Consider the following 18,652-nt stretch of genomic DNA (forward strand, 5'->3'; position numbering starts at 1 on the left):
TTACTGTGCCCTAGCTGCATCACTTTATTGTTCATCAGAATACAGTAGGCTTGTTCCTGTTTCAAGGTCTTTGCATTTTTGTTTTCGGCCCTTTCCCAAGTTTCCCTAAAGAAAATGCCCTCACTTAATTCAGGTCCCTATTCAAATGTTTCCCTAAGCAGCCTGTGTAAAATAGTGCTCTCCCACCGGCCTCTCTTCCCTCCCCACACTCCCCTGGCTCTCCTCCTTCAAGCCGTGTTATCACTACCTGACATCACATTATATGGCTATAACACATATACATTATTTCGCATACTTATTGATCACTGCCCCCACTGGACAAAATCTCCGTAAGGAAAGGGTCTTTGAGTCTCTTATTCCCCCTGGAATCCCTGTCACTTAGAGTATTGCCTGGCAGATAGTGGATGCTCAATAAATATTTGTTGAACTAATTTTAATAAGTTTCATTTTCTCCATCAGTTTTAGAATTGGTTTTCTTTCTTATCTTTAGGCCTAAAAGTATTCCTTCTAACTCTAGTTAGCCCTTTGTCCCTTGCCCTGAATTATAGACCTTTAGAAAAAGACTATTTACTCTTTCTCATGAAAGTTCTTTAGCAATAGGAAGTCTAGTTCTAACCTGTCAGTCTTGGGGCATGAAATAAGATTGAAGCATTTAGTATCATTGTTATAGAATATTACTGATGGGCCTAATATTGGATCTTGTGCTCAGGTGTTTACCAAGCTACCAAATGCTGGCCATACTTGACCCTTTAAAAGATCTTGGGCTTACATTCTCATCATAAAAGTGTAATTGCTGGAGGAAAATTGCCTTGCAAACTGTGATGGGGAAAATTATGTACTGACAGCAATATATACTTTGGAGAGACTGAAAATTTTTAAGCTTCAAATTTTATAAAACACCTAATTTTTTCCAATAGTTTTATCATGAGATTGGATAAAACAATTACAAATTGCATGTTCTGTTTTCACAATGATGTTTATTATACATTTTTAACAATAGTCAAATGAAACATAGATTTCTTGTTTGATATAAGTAAGCCTTTGGTAATTTATCCATTTGAGGTATTATTAAGGAATTTGCATTTCTTAAATTCTCCATAGGAAAACATTCAGTTGGGGAAAAAAATCTTAATTTAGAAATGCTCAGAATCTTTGTCAGGAAAGAATTTAAGATGTTTCAGAGGCCTTTATCTGAAACTGGTCATGTGATCTTAGGTAAGCCAATTCATCTTTTTGTGCATTGATGTGACCAACTGGAAGATATAAACAAAGTTGAATGTCAGCTCAGCACAGCAGTTTGGTTGAATTAAGTTAATTAGAAATTCTTGCTATACAGAAATTTTAAATAAACAGCTTTTGTTAAGTTAGTCTAATGAAGCTTACCATAGAATTTGCAATATTGCCTTTGTTTTTCTTTATTCTGAACAAGATGGAGATTTCTTTAAAAAGGCTTTATGCATTCCTTGGTGTGAATTTTATTTCTCTTTTGTATATTTTAAAAATATAATACTAATATTAAGTTAATGTCATATAATCAAAAAAAAACTTTAGGATATCTTTCAGCATCTACTATGTGCCAGGTATTGTTTTAGTCACTTGAAATACATCAGTGCATGGAATGGACAAAAGTCTTGACCTCTTGGATTTTACATTCTAGAGAGAAAGGCAGACAAGCTACAAGAAGTATATGTAGATTATATAGTATGCTAGATGGTGATAGGATTATAGAAAAGAAATAGAGTAAAATCAGATGGTCCAAGAATGCTAGAGGAGTTGCAGTTTTAAGTGGGGCAGTCAGGGTAGATTTCATTGAGAAGCTGATGTGCAAGCAAACAGAAAAAGCATCAAAGGAGAGAATTGAGCTATAAGGATATATGAGGGGAAACTACCAGACAAATGAACCTTGAGGCAGAATCCTGGCCACACTTTTGAGGACATGTAGAGGAGGGAAAAAAGCCTTTCCTCTCTCCTCCTAGATTCAAATACTGAGACTGCAAATCAGACTGACAAGAGATAGATTAACAGAAGAAAAGGCATACACATTTCATTAGTTGTAAATTTTTAATTTCTGTGTGCATGGAAACCTTCATGGAAATGAAATGAAGACTCGAAGAACTGGTTAATCTCAGGAGCTTATATACCATTTTAACAAGGAGCAATAAATTGTGGAGAAGTAACCAGACAAAGGAAAGGAGGTTCGGGCTTCTGAGGGTGGTTAATTGTGAGAAGGCACAAATATCCCCAAGGCCAGACTTTGCAGACTTGTCATCAGCTCTTCTTAGCCTCCACTGCCTTTTCTGTCCTGTAATGTGCTTTTTCTCCCATCTCTGGAACAGTATAATCATCTAATTCTTATGGTTTCATTAAGAAAATTGCCATTCAAGTGGATCCAAAGCCATAGTCACCGGTGGGTGCATTCTCAGCTGGTGGCATGGTGTCATCATTGCAGTCTCCAAGCATGACAGTCACACTCTTTTTTCCATCCAGAGAGGGCTTCAGTGTATGGAATTGACTTCTAGGGAGATTGGGTTAAAAACGAATGCCAAATTTTCAAATTTATCTGGAAGTATGTTAATGATTCTCACAGCACTGAGTAAGATTGGTGCTCTGTTTGATACAATCACTGGTAAAGACTCACCCCTCCCCACAATGTAGTTTCCATTTCAAAGTCATTGTTAGAGTTTCCTTCTCACATTGCAGTGGGATTCCACAACCTGCCTAGTCCATGCTGGTAAATTTGCAAAGTTTTAACAGTCAAGTGCCCTCTGTGGAGGTGTGTGTTTGGCCCAGGTCCAGAATGATCATTTTGATTCAAATTGTAGCTTAGTATTAGTCTCCAAATCCCAAATCCTAGACAAGGCATCTAATTTCTGAGTGTAACTGGAATAAAGCGAGGTCCCTTTATGGTCCAATCTCAGGACATAGTTATTCAATTTGTGTTCAAAAGGTAATCTAAAATCAGTTTAGATATTTATGCCATTTTTAAAGAAAATGTAAGGAGGGATTATTTTAAAGCAAAGGAAAATTTGTAAGCATTACTTTTTATTCTCTGGCACAGCTTGTCTCATGGCATCTTTCTCATAAAAGTTCTCATCTTTTCTCAAGTCCCCTGGGTTGATTGATAGAAGAGTGAATACTTTTTAAAAAAGTTCCTACTTTATCTCCAGTACTGTATGGAGGTTTTGGAAATATTACTATAGACATTGAAACATTTCCAAATCCAGATTATGTCTGGATATGTTTGATATGTCTGGTCATGTCTCCTGTATATTCTCTTATTATCTTAAAAGCCGATTCCTGAACATTTTCTTGAATCTAAAAGCCACATACAGGAGAAAATTACTCTTTTAAAGATAATTTTAACATTGGCTTTTGTGTATGAAATATTACAGGGAAGGAAGAGTTTGAAAAAAACTTAAAAAGCTTTATGCTCTACATTATTTTACCTTTTCGTGGCATTTAAAAAAAGAATTTATTTAGTTTTAAAAATACTACTTACAATCACATTATAGGTTAATAGAATTAATCCTGCTTCTCCGAGTAAAAAAAGGATTATGTGCTGAGGCCCAGGAAACAAGAGAAACCTTTACCACTGAATTCTGCTCTAAATATGGCCCCCTGTTTTCTGTTTCTGATGACTATTCATGGACTTCCCCCCCCCCCCCCCCCGAAATAAATGAGCACTGAGAGGTAAAACAGTATGTCTACGACGGGACAGGTTAATGACCAGCTTAAATGAGTAGATCTCCCAAAGGGTATCTCCATGCACATCTCCCAAGGACACTTCAAATCCGATTGACCTGGAGGCATATTAAATGTGCACGGTCCCAGGGAGGATTCCCACTGCACTGTCACCTCCTTATGGCAGGAAATGCATGTTCTTGATCTTCATATAGGCAGTCAGTAAACACCTTACGAAGGAAGGAAGGAAGGGAGGGAGGGAGGGAGGGAGGGAGGGAGGGAGGGAGGAAGGAAGGAAGGAAGGAAGGAAGGAAGGAAGGAAGGAAGGAAGGAAGGAAGGAAGGACCAATGAAAGGGACCATAGACAGAGATGCACATGGTCCAGAGCATGGCTGTGATTGCTCAGTTTCCCTGGAAATAGCCATGAACAGAATTTTTCCGTGTTTGTGGTACCTGTATCAGAATCACCTGGTTGAGGTGCTTGCTAAAATTCAGATTCCTGCATCCTGACTCATAGCTACTGAATCAAAATGTTGGGAAGAGCGGAACAGGAATCAGCATTTTGAAGAAGCCCTCAGGATATTCATTGTGAGCCATGGAATTGGGCAATCATTGCCCTGGAGGATCAGTTAGTTAAAGGGGAAGGTAGCCAATGGTGCTTTGTTACCTACTGAATATGCAGGAAATGTTAAATCTGCTAATGTAAAAATTTGTTTAAGACCCCCAAGGTGTTCCTCCTGGAAATCATGTGGTTTTTATTAAGGAAAAGGGACTTGTTGTTCATGTAACTAACCAGATTTGAGAAAATTATCTGAGTCACTATTCTCTATAGTTAATAGAAGAGAGTTAGTTGTGTGTGGTATAATCTTATACCTCTTCTCCTTTATTTACTGAGTCCAAACACTTTGTTTCTCCCCTGGAGAAGCAGACTTAACAGAAGTAATTTCAGTATTAATAACAATTAATTAGAATAACTCTAAAGAGTAATTTTTAAAAATACCAAATGAAATAATTTGGGAAAATATAGATGACTATAATAAGGCAAGATTTTTCTAATGTTTTCTTGATCATGTTTCCCCATTAATCTCAAACAGATAGATATGAAAATTATATTAGAAGGATTTTAGGGCTTTTTTGGTGTGCTTTGTTTTTCCTATTTAGAGAAAATGTACCGCCAGCTTGACTTGTAAGAGAAAAAAGAACGTATATGAGACATAAGTGGACAAGCTTTATATAAACCTTCCCAAACAAAATTAGATTTAGAGAAGGTTTTACAGTACATGAATTAAACATCTCCAGTGTTTCTTTTGTAATTATATTTCAGCCAGAAAGTTACCTAAGTGTCTTGAATATACACTCCTATATAATATAGACTCTATTATAACTGGAAAATGGGCACTTTAATCCTAGTAGGAAGGGAAATAAAGGAAGGTTGTGGTCAAAGAGCAAAAGCAAATGTAAAACCAGGAAAATATGCCTTAGGGGAGTTGATGTGTTTCTAGGTTGAGGGGAAGAAGCTAAAGATTAAAGTGAGGGAAGGTGACTGATGGAGGGGATTGGGTCAAGGGCACTACCATAATGGGTTAGAGCCTGGGCAAGAAGGCAAGAAGGCAGAATGGATGTAGAAAAGATGGTAGGTAGTAGGGAGATGAGGCCTCATGTCTTCCACCTTTGGATGGTACCCTGCTCCAAGTAAGAGGTTGGAAATTAGGTAGGGGATGTGAGACAGTGCAACAGATTTGCATAGTTAAGAGAAATGGGGAAAAGAAATGAGCAAATATAAATGGAACAATTGGTAATTGGTTTTAAAGACTGATGATATTGCTTTGCTCTGTCAGAACCTTTGTTTAGTCAAAGGAAGTAACAGATTTATAATGACATCTATATTACCCTTGTAGGGGATTTAAAACCCTTTCTTTGGTATACCATTTTATACTCAGTTAATTTTTTTTGTTTGTAGTAGGGGCATTTTCAAAAGACTGAATTACCTAATGTAGATGTTAAATGAGGGTAGAAACAACAATACAGGTATGGTAAGACCAAATCACAGCAATTTTTAGGATGATGGTGTATCTGTTAGGAATTGTATTCAACTGCAGGTAGCAGAAACCCAACCACAGGGACTTAACCATATAGCATTTTATTTTTGCCTAGGCAGCAAGAAGCCTGAAGGTCATTCAGGGCTCAAAAAATCATCATGGTTGCTTCTAGCTTCTTGCTCTGCCATCCTTAGCACGTGGTTCTCATCCAAGAAAAGGGGAGGGGGAAGAGCAAAATGATGACTGAGTCTGTCTTTTTATTAATGAGAATAATAATAGCTTTCCCAGAAGCCCCACGCAGTAGACTTCCACTTACATCTCACTGGCCAGAATTAGGCCACATGCCACCCTTAGCTACAAGGAATTTGAAGAGATAAGTATTTTTAACTGGGCACATTGCAGCCTTGGACAAAACTGGGGTTCGGCTGGCAAGGAAGAAGCTCATTGGAGGAGCAGTAGGCAGGATCTGCTCTGAGGAGCCACAGGACATCTCTCAAGTGCAGTTTTAGGTGATTGCCTGAGTGCCTTCTAAATATTAGCATTGTGCTTTTATTTCTATGAAGGATGGAGTCGTGTCCTTGTATTGTTTGTTCAGGTGTGGAGGTGATGCCATGAGTGGGTTATGCCTTTCCATTTCTATAAAAAACAGTGGCTGCTTCTTGGACTTTCACTAAAAGAATCTTTGACTTATAATGTACTGAATGCAAATCTCATGAAAGGACTGGACCGTTCCTCCCAGAATTCTCTGGCTTATCAATATGATGACACAGGGAGCCCCAAGGATGACGGCAGACAGAAAGTCCCTCAAAGCTGGATTATCTGATCCCTCACCTTTTGTTTCTTTCATGCTCAAAAGAAGAAAGGTTTTGCCTTGGCCTGTGGCTCAGTCAGCAGGAGTGTCGTCCCGTATACCAGAAGGTTGCTGGTTCGATCCCCAGTCGGGGTGCAAACGGGATGCAACCGATTGATGCTTCTTTCTCACATCCATGTTTCTTTCTCTCTCCCCCTTCCTTTCTCTCTAAAAATAAAAACATATATTTGGGTGAGAATTGAAAAAAAAGAAGAGAGGTTTCTCCTCTCAGGACTATTCCCTGGGGCTCAGGACCTTTCCTCTTTCATTTTTTAGCACAGCTCTTGGTTCGCCCTGCCTGGTGCATTCCCGCTCTCAGTTAAAGTGTGTTCCTAATCTTTCCTCCTGGCAAAGGGATTTGGGGAAACAAATGAGGTACATTTGACTCTTAGAGTCAGTGTCACGGTACACTTTTTTGTGCACCTGTAAAACTCTGAATGGTCTCCTTTTCATGTTACCAGTTTCATTTCCTATTCTAGGGCTCTAGGACAGGGCTTCTAATTAGCGAGATGTGAGCAAGTTATATAGAATATGAGTCCCTTCAGCCTTCAGGGTGGGGGGCAGAGCCTGGGCAACCAGAATGTCCCTGCTTGTTGTCTGAAGTTGTGTCTCTACCATTTACCCCACTGTGCCTATAGATATTACCATTTTCTGTGGGTCATGAGGTCAGACAGCTTGGAAAATGCTACTTTCAGGCCTGTTCTTTGGATCTGTCCTTTCTACCCTTCTTTCCTACCAAAGTCTAAACGCTGTCTCTTTCCTTTTTTTATATTGACTTGAGGTCTCCTGCCTTTGGCTTTTCGTAAATGATTTTTCTAGCAGATGTGATGACCTGGACTCTGTTCGTGGCAAACCTGGACTGTGTCTTGACTCAGTTTTATAGCTTAATGAACCTTTTGTACCCCATCTTGAGTTCTGTTATAGTCTCCCAGCTCTGCTCGCTCTTTCTTTTTCATAAAGGATTTTGTAGATGGGGAGCTCAACCCCTTTCAGCCCATCACTGAGGCTACAGCAGCTGTGCCCTTTGTTCTTCGTAATTTTGTCTTTTGACAACACTGACCAACCTGGCCAATCCCAGAGATGCCACCGTCTTCCCACCCTGCATCCCTCCCCAAGTCTCCCATATAATAATCTGCTGGGAGGTAGTCATTAATAATAATGCTCACTAATATTTCCCCTTTATCTTTTTTTCTATTTATCTTAGAACTTGTATTAGCCTTTGAGCTAAGGAAGGACAAAGAGGTTATAATTAAGCTGAAAAGTGTTTCTTTTTTTTTTCAGATGAGAATTCTCCAGCCAACTTCTGGGATTCTAAAAACAGGGGTGTGACTGGAACACAGAAAGGGCAGATTGTATGGAGAATTGAGCCTGGGCCCTATTTCATGGAACGTAAGTAACTAAGTATGAAATACCAGTTTGTTATTGGACATTGCATAAAATGCAGAAATCTATGGGGTCTTTTCTGAGTGTTATTTTAAAAATTTTCGGCTCTGATTTACATAGTTGTACCATATAACCCCAAACTGGGAAATACATTGTTTTAGAAAATGCTCATTAGAGAATATTCACATATTTTGAAAAATATGTGTGTGTGTGTGTGTGTGTGTGTGTATTGTATGAACATACGATATATAAATTATGTGTGGCTATTTTAACACTTCACACACTTTTATATACCCTTGTGTCTACATTTGTAGTTCATATTTAATTATTAATATTAATTTTGGAGAGCAGAAAAAATAATTCAAGATTTAAGTTAAAGTTAAGAATTTAACTTAATTTAAAATTTTATTTGCTAACTTCACTATTATTTTTCGCAATAGCAGAATAACTTTTGTATTTGGGTCCCGGTTTTTACAAGTGTAGGTAACATAGTCTGGGGCTGCTAGAGAGGTCAGTGTACTAGGACTTGGAAATTGGCTACAGATAATTCAACCATTACCCAGTTATCTGATGTCATATTCATTTGTAAATACAAATTCTTTTATATAGTACACGGTTCACAGAAATATCTCACCCCTTTTTATTTTGGATGAAAGGGCATATTTATAGTTGCCACTAATATTATTGAGAACATAGTAAATACATTTTTGTGGAGTAGCTAGAAGCTACTGTAAATAAATGATTTACTGGTTGGTCCAGGTTAACTTCTACATTTACAGAATTTTTCTTTAATGTAGAAAAAATGGGCTCTTTAAAAATTTTCTGAGTTATTTATCTCCATATAAGAATTAAGTTTTGCACATGCAGGGGATTTAGTGTAAGAGAGAGTGTGGATGCTAGTACAAGGAAGGTACTTATTGTACCTTAAAATATCAAGTAAGGTTTGATAAACAGCAGCCTGATGTAAGCATATTATTATTAGAGCATATAAAACTTCTGTAGTAAAAAAAGTTATTTTGAAAGATTAACAGCTATTACTTTGAATTGCCATTAAAGGCATCTGATTATTTCTTCCATATTTTTACTATTAGATCAGCATTCTAGAGCTTTCTCTAATCCTGTTTCTGCCCCCTAAGGAACATCATCTTTTCATTTCAATTTCTGGCTGGATTCTCTCTTGAAACCTTAAATAGAATGTAATTTTAAGGGAAAATGCTCATGATATAAATGGGGGGTGAGGCAGATACATATAGCATAATTCCAACTAATAGCATAGCGTGTGGGGAAAAGTCTAGAAGGGTATTTGCCTAAATGTGAATAAGAGTTGTTTCTGGGAGGTGAGATTATGGATGATTTGTTTTCCTTGCCTATTTCTATTTTACTTTCCAACATTGGCCCAGCTGGCATTACTACCTAAGTAATCAGAAACATAAGTGATAAAGGTATATGGGGGGAGATGGAATGGGAAATAGCCAAGCTTACTTTCGATGTGGTTCCTCCTTTGAAAGGATCCCAGGGTTTAAGAGGCTGATGTAGCTGAGAAATATTCCCACTGAATGCCTGGGGAAAAGGTGAAACAACCTTCTTCTTTGCTCAAAGTGCTGAAGACTGCCAGGAATGATTGCCTCTGGGTGGAGTGTGCAGACCCATATTATGGGGCTCATGTGGATACCTGGGAAGAAGTCAGTATCACATGCTGCTGCATTTTGGAACAGTATGTGTGGAAAAAAACCCAGAAAGCCCATTTACAGAGCATCTCATTTTCCATGATTGATTTTCTTTCTCCTTCAAAAGTGTTAGAGGTTCGTAATGTCCTGGCTAATTTAGGGTATAGTAAATCTCTCTCTCTTTTTTTCTTTTTTTTTCTGTCTCAACAAAGGTTTTCCTTTATCTCTCACTTTAGTATTTAATAGAAGTAGGCTTGACGTTGAAGGTAGGAATTAGAAATGAAAAGAGTAGTTTCCTTTTCTTTGCTCTGCTAATTCAGCATTTCTATCTCAATTCTGCTTACACAAAGTTGGGGGTATTGTGTTGTATGATTGTAAAACTGGAGATATTCAGTGATGTATTTCTTAAGGACTGAGAAAAGTTGCATAAGCTAATGTCCTGGACAGTGGATAGGAATTACAGAAAGATTTGGCTTTATAATCAGTTTATCTTCATTAATCAGAATGAGGCCTCCCCAACACACATCCCTATCTTTTCAATATCTATTTGATGTAAAAACCTTGGGTGGTATTTTATCAGTGCTCCGAAGTATAGTCCGTATCTTTTAGACATCTTTTTTTAAGCCATCTCTGGCTAGAGCAGACCTAAGGGTATTTCACAGCATAATGAGGTTTTGCTTGAATTTCTGAGCTCATAGCATGTAACTTAAAAAATTGAGGGCAGTGGGTTGCCCTGCTCGGGTGTCAGTTGGTTTTAACATCGTCCTGTACACCAAAGGTTATAGGTTCAATTCCCAGTCAGGGCACATACCTAAATTTCGGGTTTGATCCCCGGACTGGGGACAGCCAATTGATGTTTCTCTCTCATCTTTCCTTTCTCTAAAAATCAATGAAAATATATCCTTGGGTGAGGATTTAAAAAAATTTTTTTTAATTCGGGAGATGGTTGGGTATGTTAGACAATGTCTATATTTTCAACCTCTGATCTTGAAAACTTAATGACATTTAAAAACCTTTGCTTTCACCTTCAGACAGAAAATTTATCTTTAGCTCATCAGAAGTCCAGACAAAGTAAAATTCTCCAAAAATTGACCTAAATTCATGGGCAAATCTAGATTTGAGCACTGAGCTATTTCTGAATATAAAGATGGCTTCGGTTTGTCTGGATAAACCCCCGAAGGAGGCAGGTGGCCCGCACATTTTATTACAGGACCTGCTTGAATGAATTTGAAGGACAAAGCCTGGTGTAATTTGGGTGGATGACCTTCCTAGGCAGTGTGGGGGAAGATCACTTTCACCTGCACTTGTCATGGGACTGTCACATGTTCCTCAAATGAGCTGATGCTCGCAGAAACTGCATTGGTCATCTGTGCTGTGTACGTTCTTGAGTTTTGAAATGTAAGAGGTTTCAGAAGTTGTCTTGGCCTGCCAGAATGTCTGTTTTTGTAGTGTTTTGTGACTGTGTCCATTCATTCATTCAGACCTGCTTCCTCTCTTTCCTTCCTCCTTTCTATTTGTCTGTCCATCTGCGTGTGGAGAAACCAGTATCGGGTCGATGGGAGCATTCATTGCTCCTTGGTCCATACTCTCACCTCGGGCTGGCCCTGTGAGCAGTGGGCTTCTCCCTGGTCTCATGCTCGGGTATCATGCCAGCGTTTGCTTTCACCTTTCCTCGTATCTGTTTCTTTTGGGAATAGCTGTTTGTTTTCCTTGTGCAGTTAGAGGTTAAAATTGTAGCTAAAATAAAAGCATGGGCCCCAACTTCCCTTTTCCACCCTTTAGAGTTTTCTTCCCAGTTACCTCTTCTCATAACTAAAATGTTCAAGAACATTGATCTAAATGCTACTTTCTCTCTTCTCTCTCTTGCTTAGAGGTATGTTGTTTAGTTATATTTTTAAAAATTTTTTTTATCTTGAGTGACCTCCTAAGACACTAACTAATATTTGAAAATGAGAATCCTCACTCAGCATGGAAAATTCCTGTACTTCAGGGGCAGACATTTTTACTGGTGTCCTGCCGAAGGAGCTGGCGAGTTCCAGCCCAGGTGCAAACAACTGTTCTGTGTTTTTCTCTCTGGTGACTGGCCCGTGTGTTTGGCATTGTAACGGGTGATCTGTGTAAATCCCTGTGCTTTGCACCTAGCCGTAAAGCCTTGCGAAGCTGTCAGCTCTGCAGTGTTTTCAGTGACCATGTCCATCCACAAAATCTGTCTTGTGCCATTCAGCGTAAGTTCATTTTATAGTTTCCAAGATTCTAATTTATCACCGGGATTAGCGATTTTTGGTATAGCAAGGAATAAAATAACACCCAAAATGGGTCACCTAGCAAAGTTGGCCTGGCTACCAAGAGCCTACAAATAAAAATAAGCAGTCCCTTTTTTTGTCTTAGAGCCTGTTATCTTATGACTATTTAGAGGCGATGGCATCCTAACTTGGGAATTTGGGGAAGATGTCTTATAAAAATGCCCTTCTCCTTACTGAAAAATGAGCTGCTTGCTCACTAAGCATTGTTTGAGCTTAGAGGTCCTGCTGCAGGCAGATTCAGACTGCTGGCTGCCAGCATTTAGAGGGTGACAGTAATGAGCTCATGCCCACAGAATTCTAAACTCTTGCTCGTCACTGAGCTTGTCCTGCTTTGATGGGCCTTGTGCACTTTGCTTCACTTTGTTCTTGCCGAATACATGCTGTTGGTCTTGGAAGAAAGCGAGTAGAGTAAGGCTTGCTCAGACCTATGCAGCTGTTACTATTTCAATAATAGTAAAGAGCCTGTGTTAGTGTTCAGGAGTCACTTAGGGCCCGTTCCCGGGGAAGAGAAGCAGTGATAAAGCGAGACTTGCTGTGTCGCTCGCCTTGCCGTTTCCCTCAGCCAGCGTGCGCATCTGCTTCCCTGCCTTTGCCACTCCTCTCTCCCGGCCTTCTCACCTCTTAGGTTTGCTCATCTGTAGGTTTGAGTCCCGACCTGTTTGTGCTGTGAGCCTTTCTGACTGCGCCATCCTCACTAGTCTCCGTGGTCTCCAGCCTTCTTCCCGGCGATCTTCCCTTTCAGTGTTTGTCTCCTGTACTTTGTCAGGCCTGTGACTGTCATCGCGACACTGCTCTAGAAATCACCTGCTAGGCCAGAGACCTTTCTTCAATTCTCTTGCAGAGTGCCTGTTTGTGATGTGATGGGTACATGGTAAAAACCTTTTGCTCAGCAGGGCTAGCTACATTTTGAATCACACGGTGACTAACGTCCGTAATGGAAAGACTCAGTACTTTACCTCATGACAGGCTTCTGTTTTTAGTATTTCATCATTGATAGGAAACATGCAATAATATAACTTCCTAAAAGAGCATTTTTCTTTAATCATTGTATTTTTTCTCCTAAAATAAGTGAACTAAACACTCTGTTGGAGGTCATCTGGTACAGTCGGAAGAGTCAGCGGAAGATTAACTTCCTTGGGAAGATACATCTAGTGGCCCCACTTTAATAATCCAGGTGACTCAGTTGAGGAAGTTCACTCCTGGAGCCTGGGACCTGCTCACCAGCGTCATTGCCTGTATTGAATGACACCTTGGGAAAAGGCATCTTGCAGTGACACTCCAGTGACTCAGAGAAATTCCAGTGTCTGTGTGATTTATCTTTGACACATTCTGACTTCATGGCCTTTGAAATTATAGTTACTTCCTCATTAAAGGGCATTTATATTTCTCTTTATCAAATTCAAATTTTACATATATAAAATACATATATAATTTATACATGTATAATATATATATATAAATAGACATATAACCTGTGGATATATCTCTCCACATACATCTATATGTGTATCTGCATCTTCATCTTCATCTGCATCTGTACCTGTATCTATTTGGTCACATACTGGTATGTCTGTATCAGTGGTTACTAAATTTTATCCCTGTCTAGTGGCTGCATTTAAGTCACTTGGAAATTTAAAATAATGCAGATTCCCAACCTTACCACTGCATAGTCTACAACAGTATTTTTTCATACTTGTTAGACTGCTTTTTCTATTTCCGTGGAGGTGGAGAGAGAAGCTTTGATTTCTAACAGAGAGGTTGGAGTCCTGACTCTGTCATTTCCTGTTTGGTTGACCTTCGGCACATCTCCACACTCCATCTGCAGCGTGGGGACAGGCATTCTGTCTCCCAGAGTGGAAGTGAGGGTTAAATAACCATGGGACCAGAGACACGGTGCTGTCTGGTGTACCATGGAGCACTCACTATGTGGCAGCTAGTCTTATCTTATCTCTCCACTATTTACATTTCGGCATGTTTGCGCATTATTTTCTAATATGTTTGAAGGTGTTCTTATAAAATTCCAGAGAAGCATATGAAATCAAACAAGAAACGGTACAATCCACCTGTTGTCTCTAATCAGAAAAGAAGGGATCATTCAAAGACACATGAGTAAGATTTCCTGAGAGGTGGTGTGGTGAATGTCCTCAGCTGACTTGATAACTTGTCCTAGATAACTTGTTTCAGTGGTTAAATTATTGTTTTATCTCCAATCCATTTGCAGCGGAGATAAAAATCTGTTTCAAATACTACCACGGCATTAGTGGAGCCCTGAGAGCCACCACCCCCTGCATCACCGTGAAGAACCCCGCTGTGATGGTGAGTGCCCCTCAACGCCGCTTCCTCCTGAGGTCCCAGGGGCCTTGCTTTCTATTTTTGCATGTGCAGCTCTGGCAGGCTTACCGGAACAATGAAAACGGAAACAGAGGAACAGCATGGGCTCCGTTTTAGTAAAGGAAATCACTTGAAGGCTGGTTTACCTGCATCCACAATGCTAATCAGTGGAAAAATATTATTTGAGTTATAACAGTTCTTCGTAGTCAGCTCTTTAGAAAGCAAATCAGTGAGTGCTCCACTGTGGAAGGGTTTTCAGACTTAATTTGGGTGATGGGTTGGTAGGAGATAGTAGCATTGCATCATATGTGAATTTAATTTACATGAGCTCAGTGAGTAAAAGGGGAACAGTAATGATTTAAATAGTGTGTAATTCTACCTGCCAGTCAATGAGCTTTCATCCCAAAGAGAGTGTGAGACGGGGGTCAGGAATGTGCCCTTCCCCCAGGGGTCTCAGTGCTGCCCTCTCCATGCTGAGTTGGGGTCTAGTGCGTAAAGGTAGACACATATTTGTGTATAGCATGGCCATTCAGTGGAGGCCAACCTCTTCTCTAGGTCCTCAGTTGAAGAAAGATATTTAATTTAGTTTTGAGGACATTGCTTTTGTTGGATTCTTGAAGGAATGTATGCCCGTTTCCAACATGGTACTTACCAAAGGATTCCTCTTCACAGGTTTGTGACTTTTCACTCCATCAACTAACTTTAAAATCTGACAGCTTCACACAGGATACCGTCCATTGTACATGGGTGATTGGATTTAGATAGTTTGGGGAAGTTCTGAGAATGTAAGATATGTAAATCATTGCAGCTTTTATAAATCATTAGTAAAAATCAGGTCATGAAAGTATAGAAGAAAATGTTGACTCCCATACTATGGAATCTTCATAACATTGTGTGTATGTGTATATGTGTGTGTAAATGCATGCGTTTTTGGATATAGGCAAGTGGCCAGGTTGACTCCTTGAAATTCAGAAAGTAATCTTTGCAGATGGCATTTTGCAGTTGTCTGTACCCACTAATGCTGTATCAACCAGTCTTTCCCTTTTCCATTCATTCAAACAAATATTCACTGGGTGCCAGCTAAGTGCTGGGCATTTCTGTCACCACTAGGGATGAAATGATGAGCAAAACACAGTCTTTGTTCTCATCGGTCTGGTGGGGGAGGAGAGACATCAATTAAATTAAATTATATTTATTTGAGTCATAGTTACTATGAGAGGGAGTAAAATGGGGCAATGAGAGCATGTACTAGTAGAATTTATCCTGTTAAGAAAGGTGTTAGAAAGCTTTTCTGAAGAAGGCATGTTTGCAGGACAATCTGAAGGATGAGTAGGAGTTATTTAGGTAAAGAGAGATAGGGAAGAGCATTTTTGGTAGAGGGAACAGCATGTGCAAAATCTGCAATATCTAAGTACTCTTCGCACATTTGAATTATATTTGAGTTCCCATTGTAGTAAACATAGCATATAATATAAAAAGATAACCCACATTTGCTATATAAGACTTGGAAGTTCACAAGGAGAATGACAATTGTTGACTACAAAATCTGCCATGTCACTTAGTAAGCACTGGAACATGCTTTAATTAATATTCTAAAAAGAAAAATTGCAAACCCAGAAGTGTGGAGCTATTTGTAATAAAACCCTTTGAAAAATTAACTGTGTGTGAGATTAGACAATAGCTTCCAAATATGATTTTCTGAATTCAGATTTTAGACTTCAGCAGTTTCAACGATCAGATATCATTGAAGGCAGCGGGAGGTTGCTGCCTGGTGAACATCGATCTTATTTCATTGATTTTTACATTGAGATTATTCTGTCAAATCCTGTGCATAGTTTGGAGATAATTAATTCGCTTCAGACAGGTTTTAGAGCACCTTAAAAGCTTCATTGATACAGCACTTGCAGTCAGAAGACAATATTGTGGTTCAAAGGGTGACCAATAGAATTGGTGGTCAATAGATTGCTGACCAAACTTGAGACTGTTGGATCTGTATCCAAAATTGAGAGGCTGTGCCACATGGACACCTCATTGTGAGGGTGAGCGCTGTATTTGTATCACAGCATGATGATTCCTCCAGGTGTATGACATGTGTTTAGTTCCTGAAACTGACCAACTGCATTGATAGTCACAAGCCCACTTGGTATGATTATCGCATCACCAGTTGCAAAGAATAGTCCTGGAAGAAGTAACTGAGAGACTCTATAGGGAAGGAAACGAGCTGCCATCCTAATCTGCTCCGTTCTCACACATCCTTTTGCAATGCGTCAAGGATAAAAAAAAGTCATGTCTTTTCTGTCATTGGTACTTTGACCTCATTGTCATTCATCAGAGTACACAGTGGTATGTATCTCAGATATTTGGAACAGGAAATCCTTTGGCTTCAGGGACAGATGTAGGCTACCATCACTCACTACCATGTATTGTTTCAACGCTTGGTTGACAGTGTTGCTTCTGGGTTTTCCTGGAATGAATCTAGGGAGTGAGTTTATTTAAAAACTTTTCTCCAAACAGTGAGTGCAGATGTTTTTATTATCACTGAAGCCCCCATAGCTAGAGGTAATGCTTGGTCTTTCCTGTCTTTATGGTCATCAATGATAAAATTGAGTTATTTGAGTGTTGTATCCGATGAGCATTTTGCCGCAGTTGTAGTAAAGGACACTGTTTATCTGTGAATTCTGTGAAAATTGTTTTACGTTAGTCTTTTGCCAGACAATGAATTATATTTTAAAAATGAGAATTCAAGGGTATTTTCTTTTGTTTCTGTAATATCTTATAATATTTTAAATAGGTCTTAAATAAACCTGTTTAAGGTTTATTTTAAAAAGACTATGAATCTTTTCAGTCTCCTTTAACTCACTTTGCATGAGTATCCCTTAGCAGGAAGGGACATCGTGTCTTTGGGGGTTTTACAGGTCACAGGGCCATGTGGTTTATTTGAGAGGAAGCCATGGTTTATCAGATGTCTGTCTGTCTCGCTGTAGTCTGTACTGTCTTGCAGTTCACCACTCTATAGGCCAGGACTGTATATAGTGAAAGTAGGATGAGATAGTAACAGCGATCGGTTGCCTGGACAGTTTGCTCTTGTCCCTGTTCATTCATCTGGGGACCATGAGTCAGAGGGGTAGCACGTAATATAATAAGCCATGTGTACTCGTCTAGAGCCAACCCAGTGTCATCAAGGAGTTGGTTTGATGGATGGAATGAAATAAAGATACTTGGATGGGACCCTAGTATATTGCAAATGACATGTGAAACGTTAAGGAAGCAATTGTCGCACAAAATAGTTTTGACGAAGTTACAGGAAGTGGAAAAAGAAGTAGAAATTTATATTTCAAAATTTGAATGGAATTTATTTTGAAATTTTAAAGCTTTTCTTGGGTAAGTGAAAGCTTTATTTCTTGGTGGCATATGATTTTTAAAGGAGTGTGGGGAGTGCCAGAAAGATAAAAGATGGAAGGATTTAATCTAAACTAATGTGGGTTCTATTTTCCAACAATTCACAATATATTCTGCCTTCAATCTGTCTCTTACCGTATTGTGGGTTTTTTTTTTAGAGAACCATGAAACTCTTTTTTTCTAGTGTGCCATAAATTGAGCACTAATTGAACATAAATTGAGAGAAAGGCTAAATCTGCTATGTGGTCTATAAATGGCTAGTTTCAGTGTTATATAATTTACTTGAAAGCTTTTAGGAAAAACTTCATGGTACAATGATTAGTACAATCACATTGTAAATTCTTATTACAACTAATTATAATAGCGTGTGTCATGTGCCTGTGGCACAATAAAACAGGAGCTCCTGTAGGGCGATGGGACATCCACGTGGCCACTCAGAAATGTTTGGCAAGAGAGGATAATTCTCCATTTATACGGATGAGTCTGATATAAATCACCTTTTTAGTTTATTCTAGGTCTTTCTGACAAGTCTGAAGGAATTTGATGTTTGGTTTGTTAACTTAAGGAATCTTTTAATACAGTAATAGCAATATAAGTACATTTACTACATATCAACTATATTCTTATCAAAGAACTAAAAAGATACAAAATAAGTGGATTCATATCCCAGCATATTGGTTTCATTTTGGGTAAAGATGAAATTTAGGTGTGGTCCTTTCTTTCATCTCTGAGAATCTGCACTTGTGTCTCAATTCCAAGATTTGTAGCATATGAAAAGGCATATTAAGTACAAGTTTGATACAAAAGTCATCATATTTGCAAACATATGTGATTCCCTAGGAAAGATGGGTAGCATCATACTCCTGTGAATGCATGTTTTTTGTCTGCAGATGGGGGCAGAAGGCATGGAAGGAGGTGCTTCAGGAAGTCAGCATTCTCGGAAACTTGTTAGCTTTACATTGTCCGGTAAGACTGTCTTTAAGCATATGTCCAGTTTGA

The 18,652-nt window shown here is 39.0% G+C and overlaps 1 protein-coding gene across 7 annotated transcripts in view; it reads left to right on the forward strand.

The window, feature by feature from the left end:
• HECW2 (HECT, C2 and WW domain containing E3 ubiquitin protein ligase 2) overlaps positions 1-18,652 on the forward strand; it is a 292,351-nt gene that overhangs the window by 150,913 nt on the left and 122,786 nt on the right. For all 7 annotated transcript variants that reach the window (XR_013999195.1, XM_081142782.1, XM_081142786.1 and 4 more), the window contains 3 exons: positions 7,852-7,959; positions 14,145-14,239; positions 18,544-18,619. Coding sequence is in view for 6 of the 7 variants with exons in the window: in XM_081142782.1 (XP_080998908.1) it covers positions 7,852-7,959; positions 14,145-14,239; positions 18,544-18,619 (279 nt within the window). In the remaining variant the exon portion in view is untranslated. The remainder of the gene's footprint in view (positions 1-7,851; positions 7,960-14,144; positions 14,240-18,543; positions 18,620-18,652) is intronic.

The sequence above is a fragment of the Miniopterus schreibersii genome, assembly GCF_964146895.1.
Source record: "Miniopterus schreibersii genome assembly, chromosome: 7".
Lineage (NCBI taxonomy): Eukaryota > Metazoa > Chordata > Mammalia > Chiroptera > Miniopteridae > Miniopterus > Miniopterus schreibersii.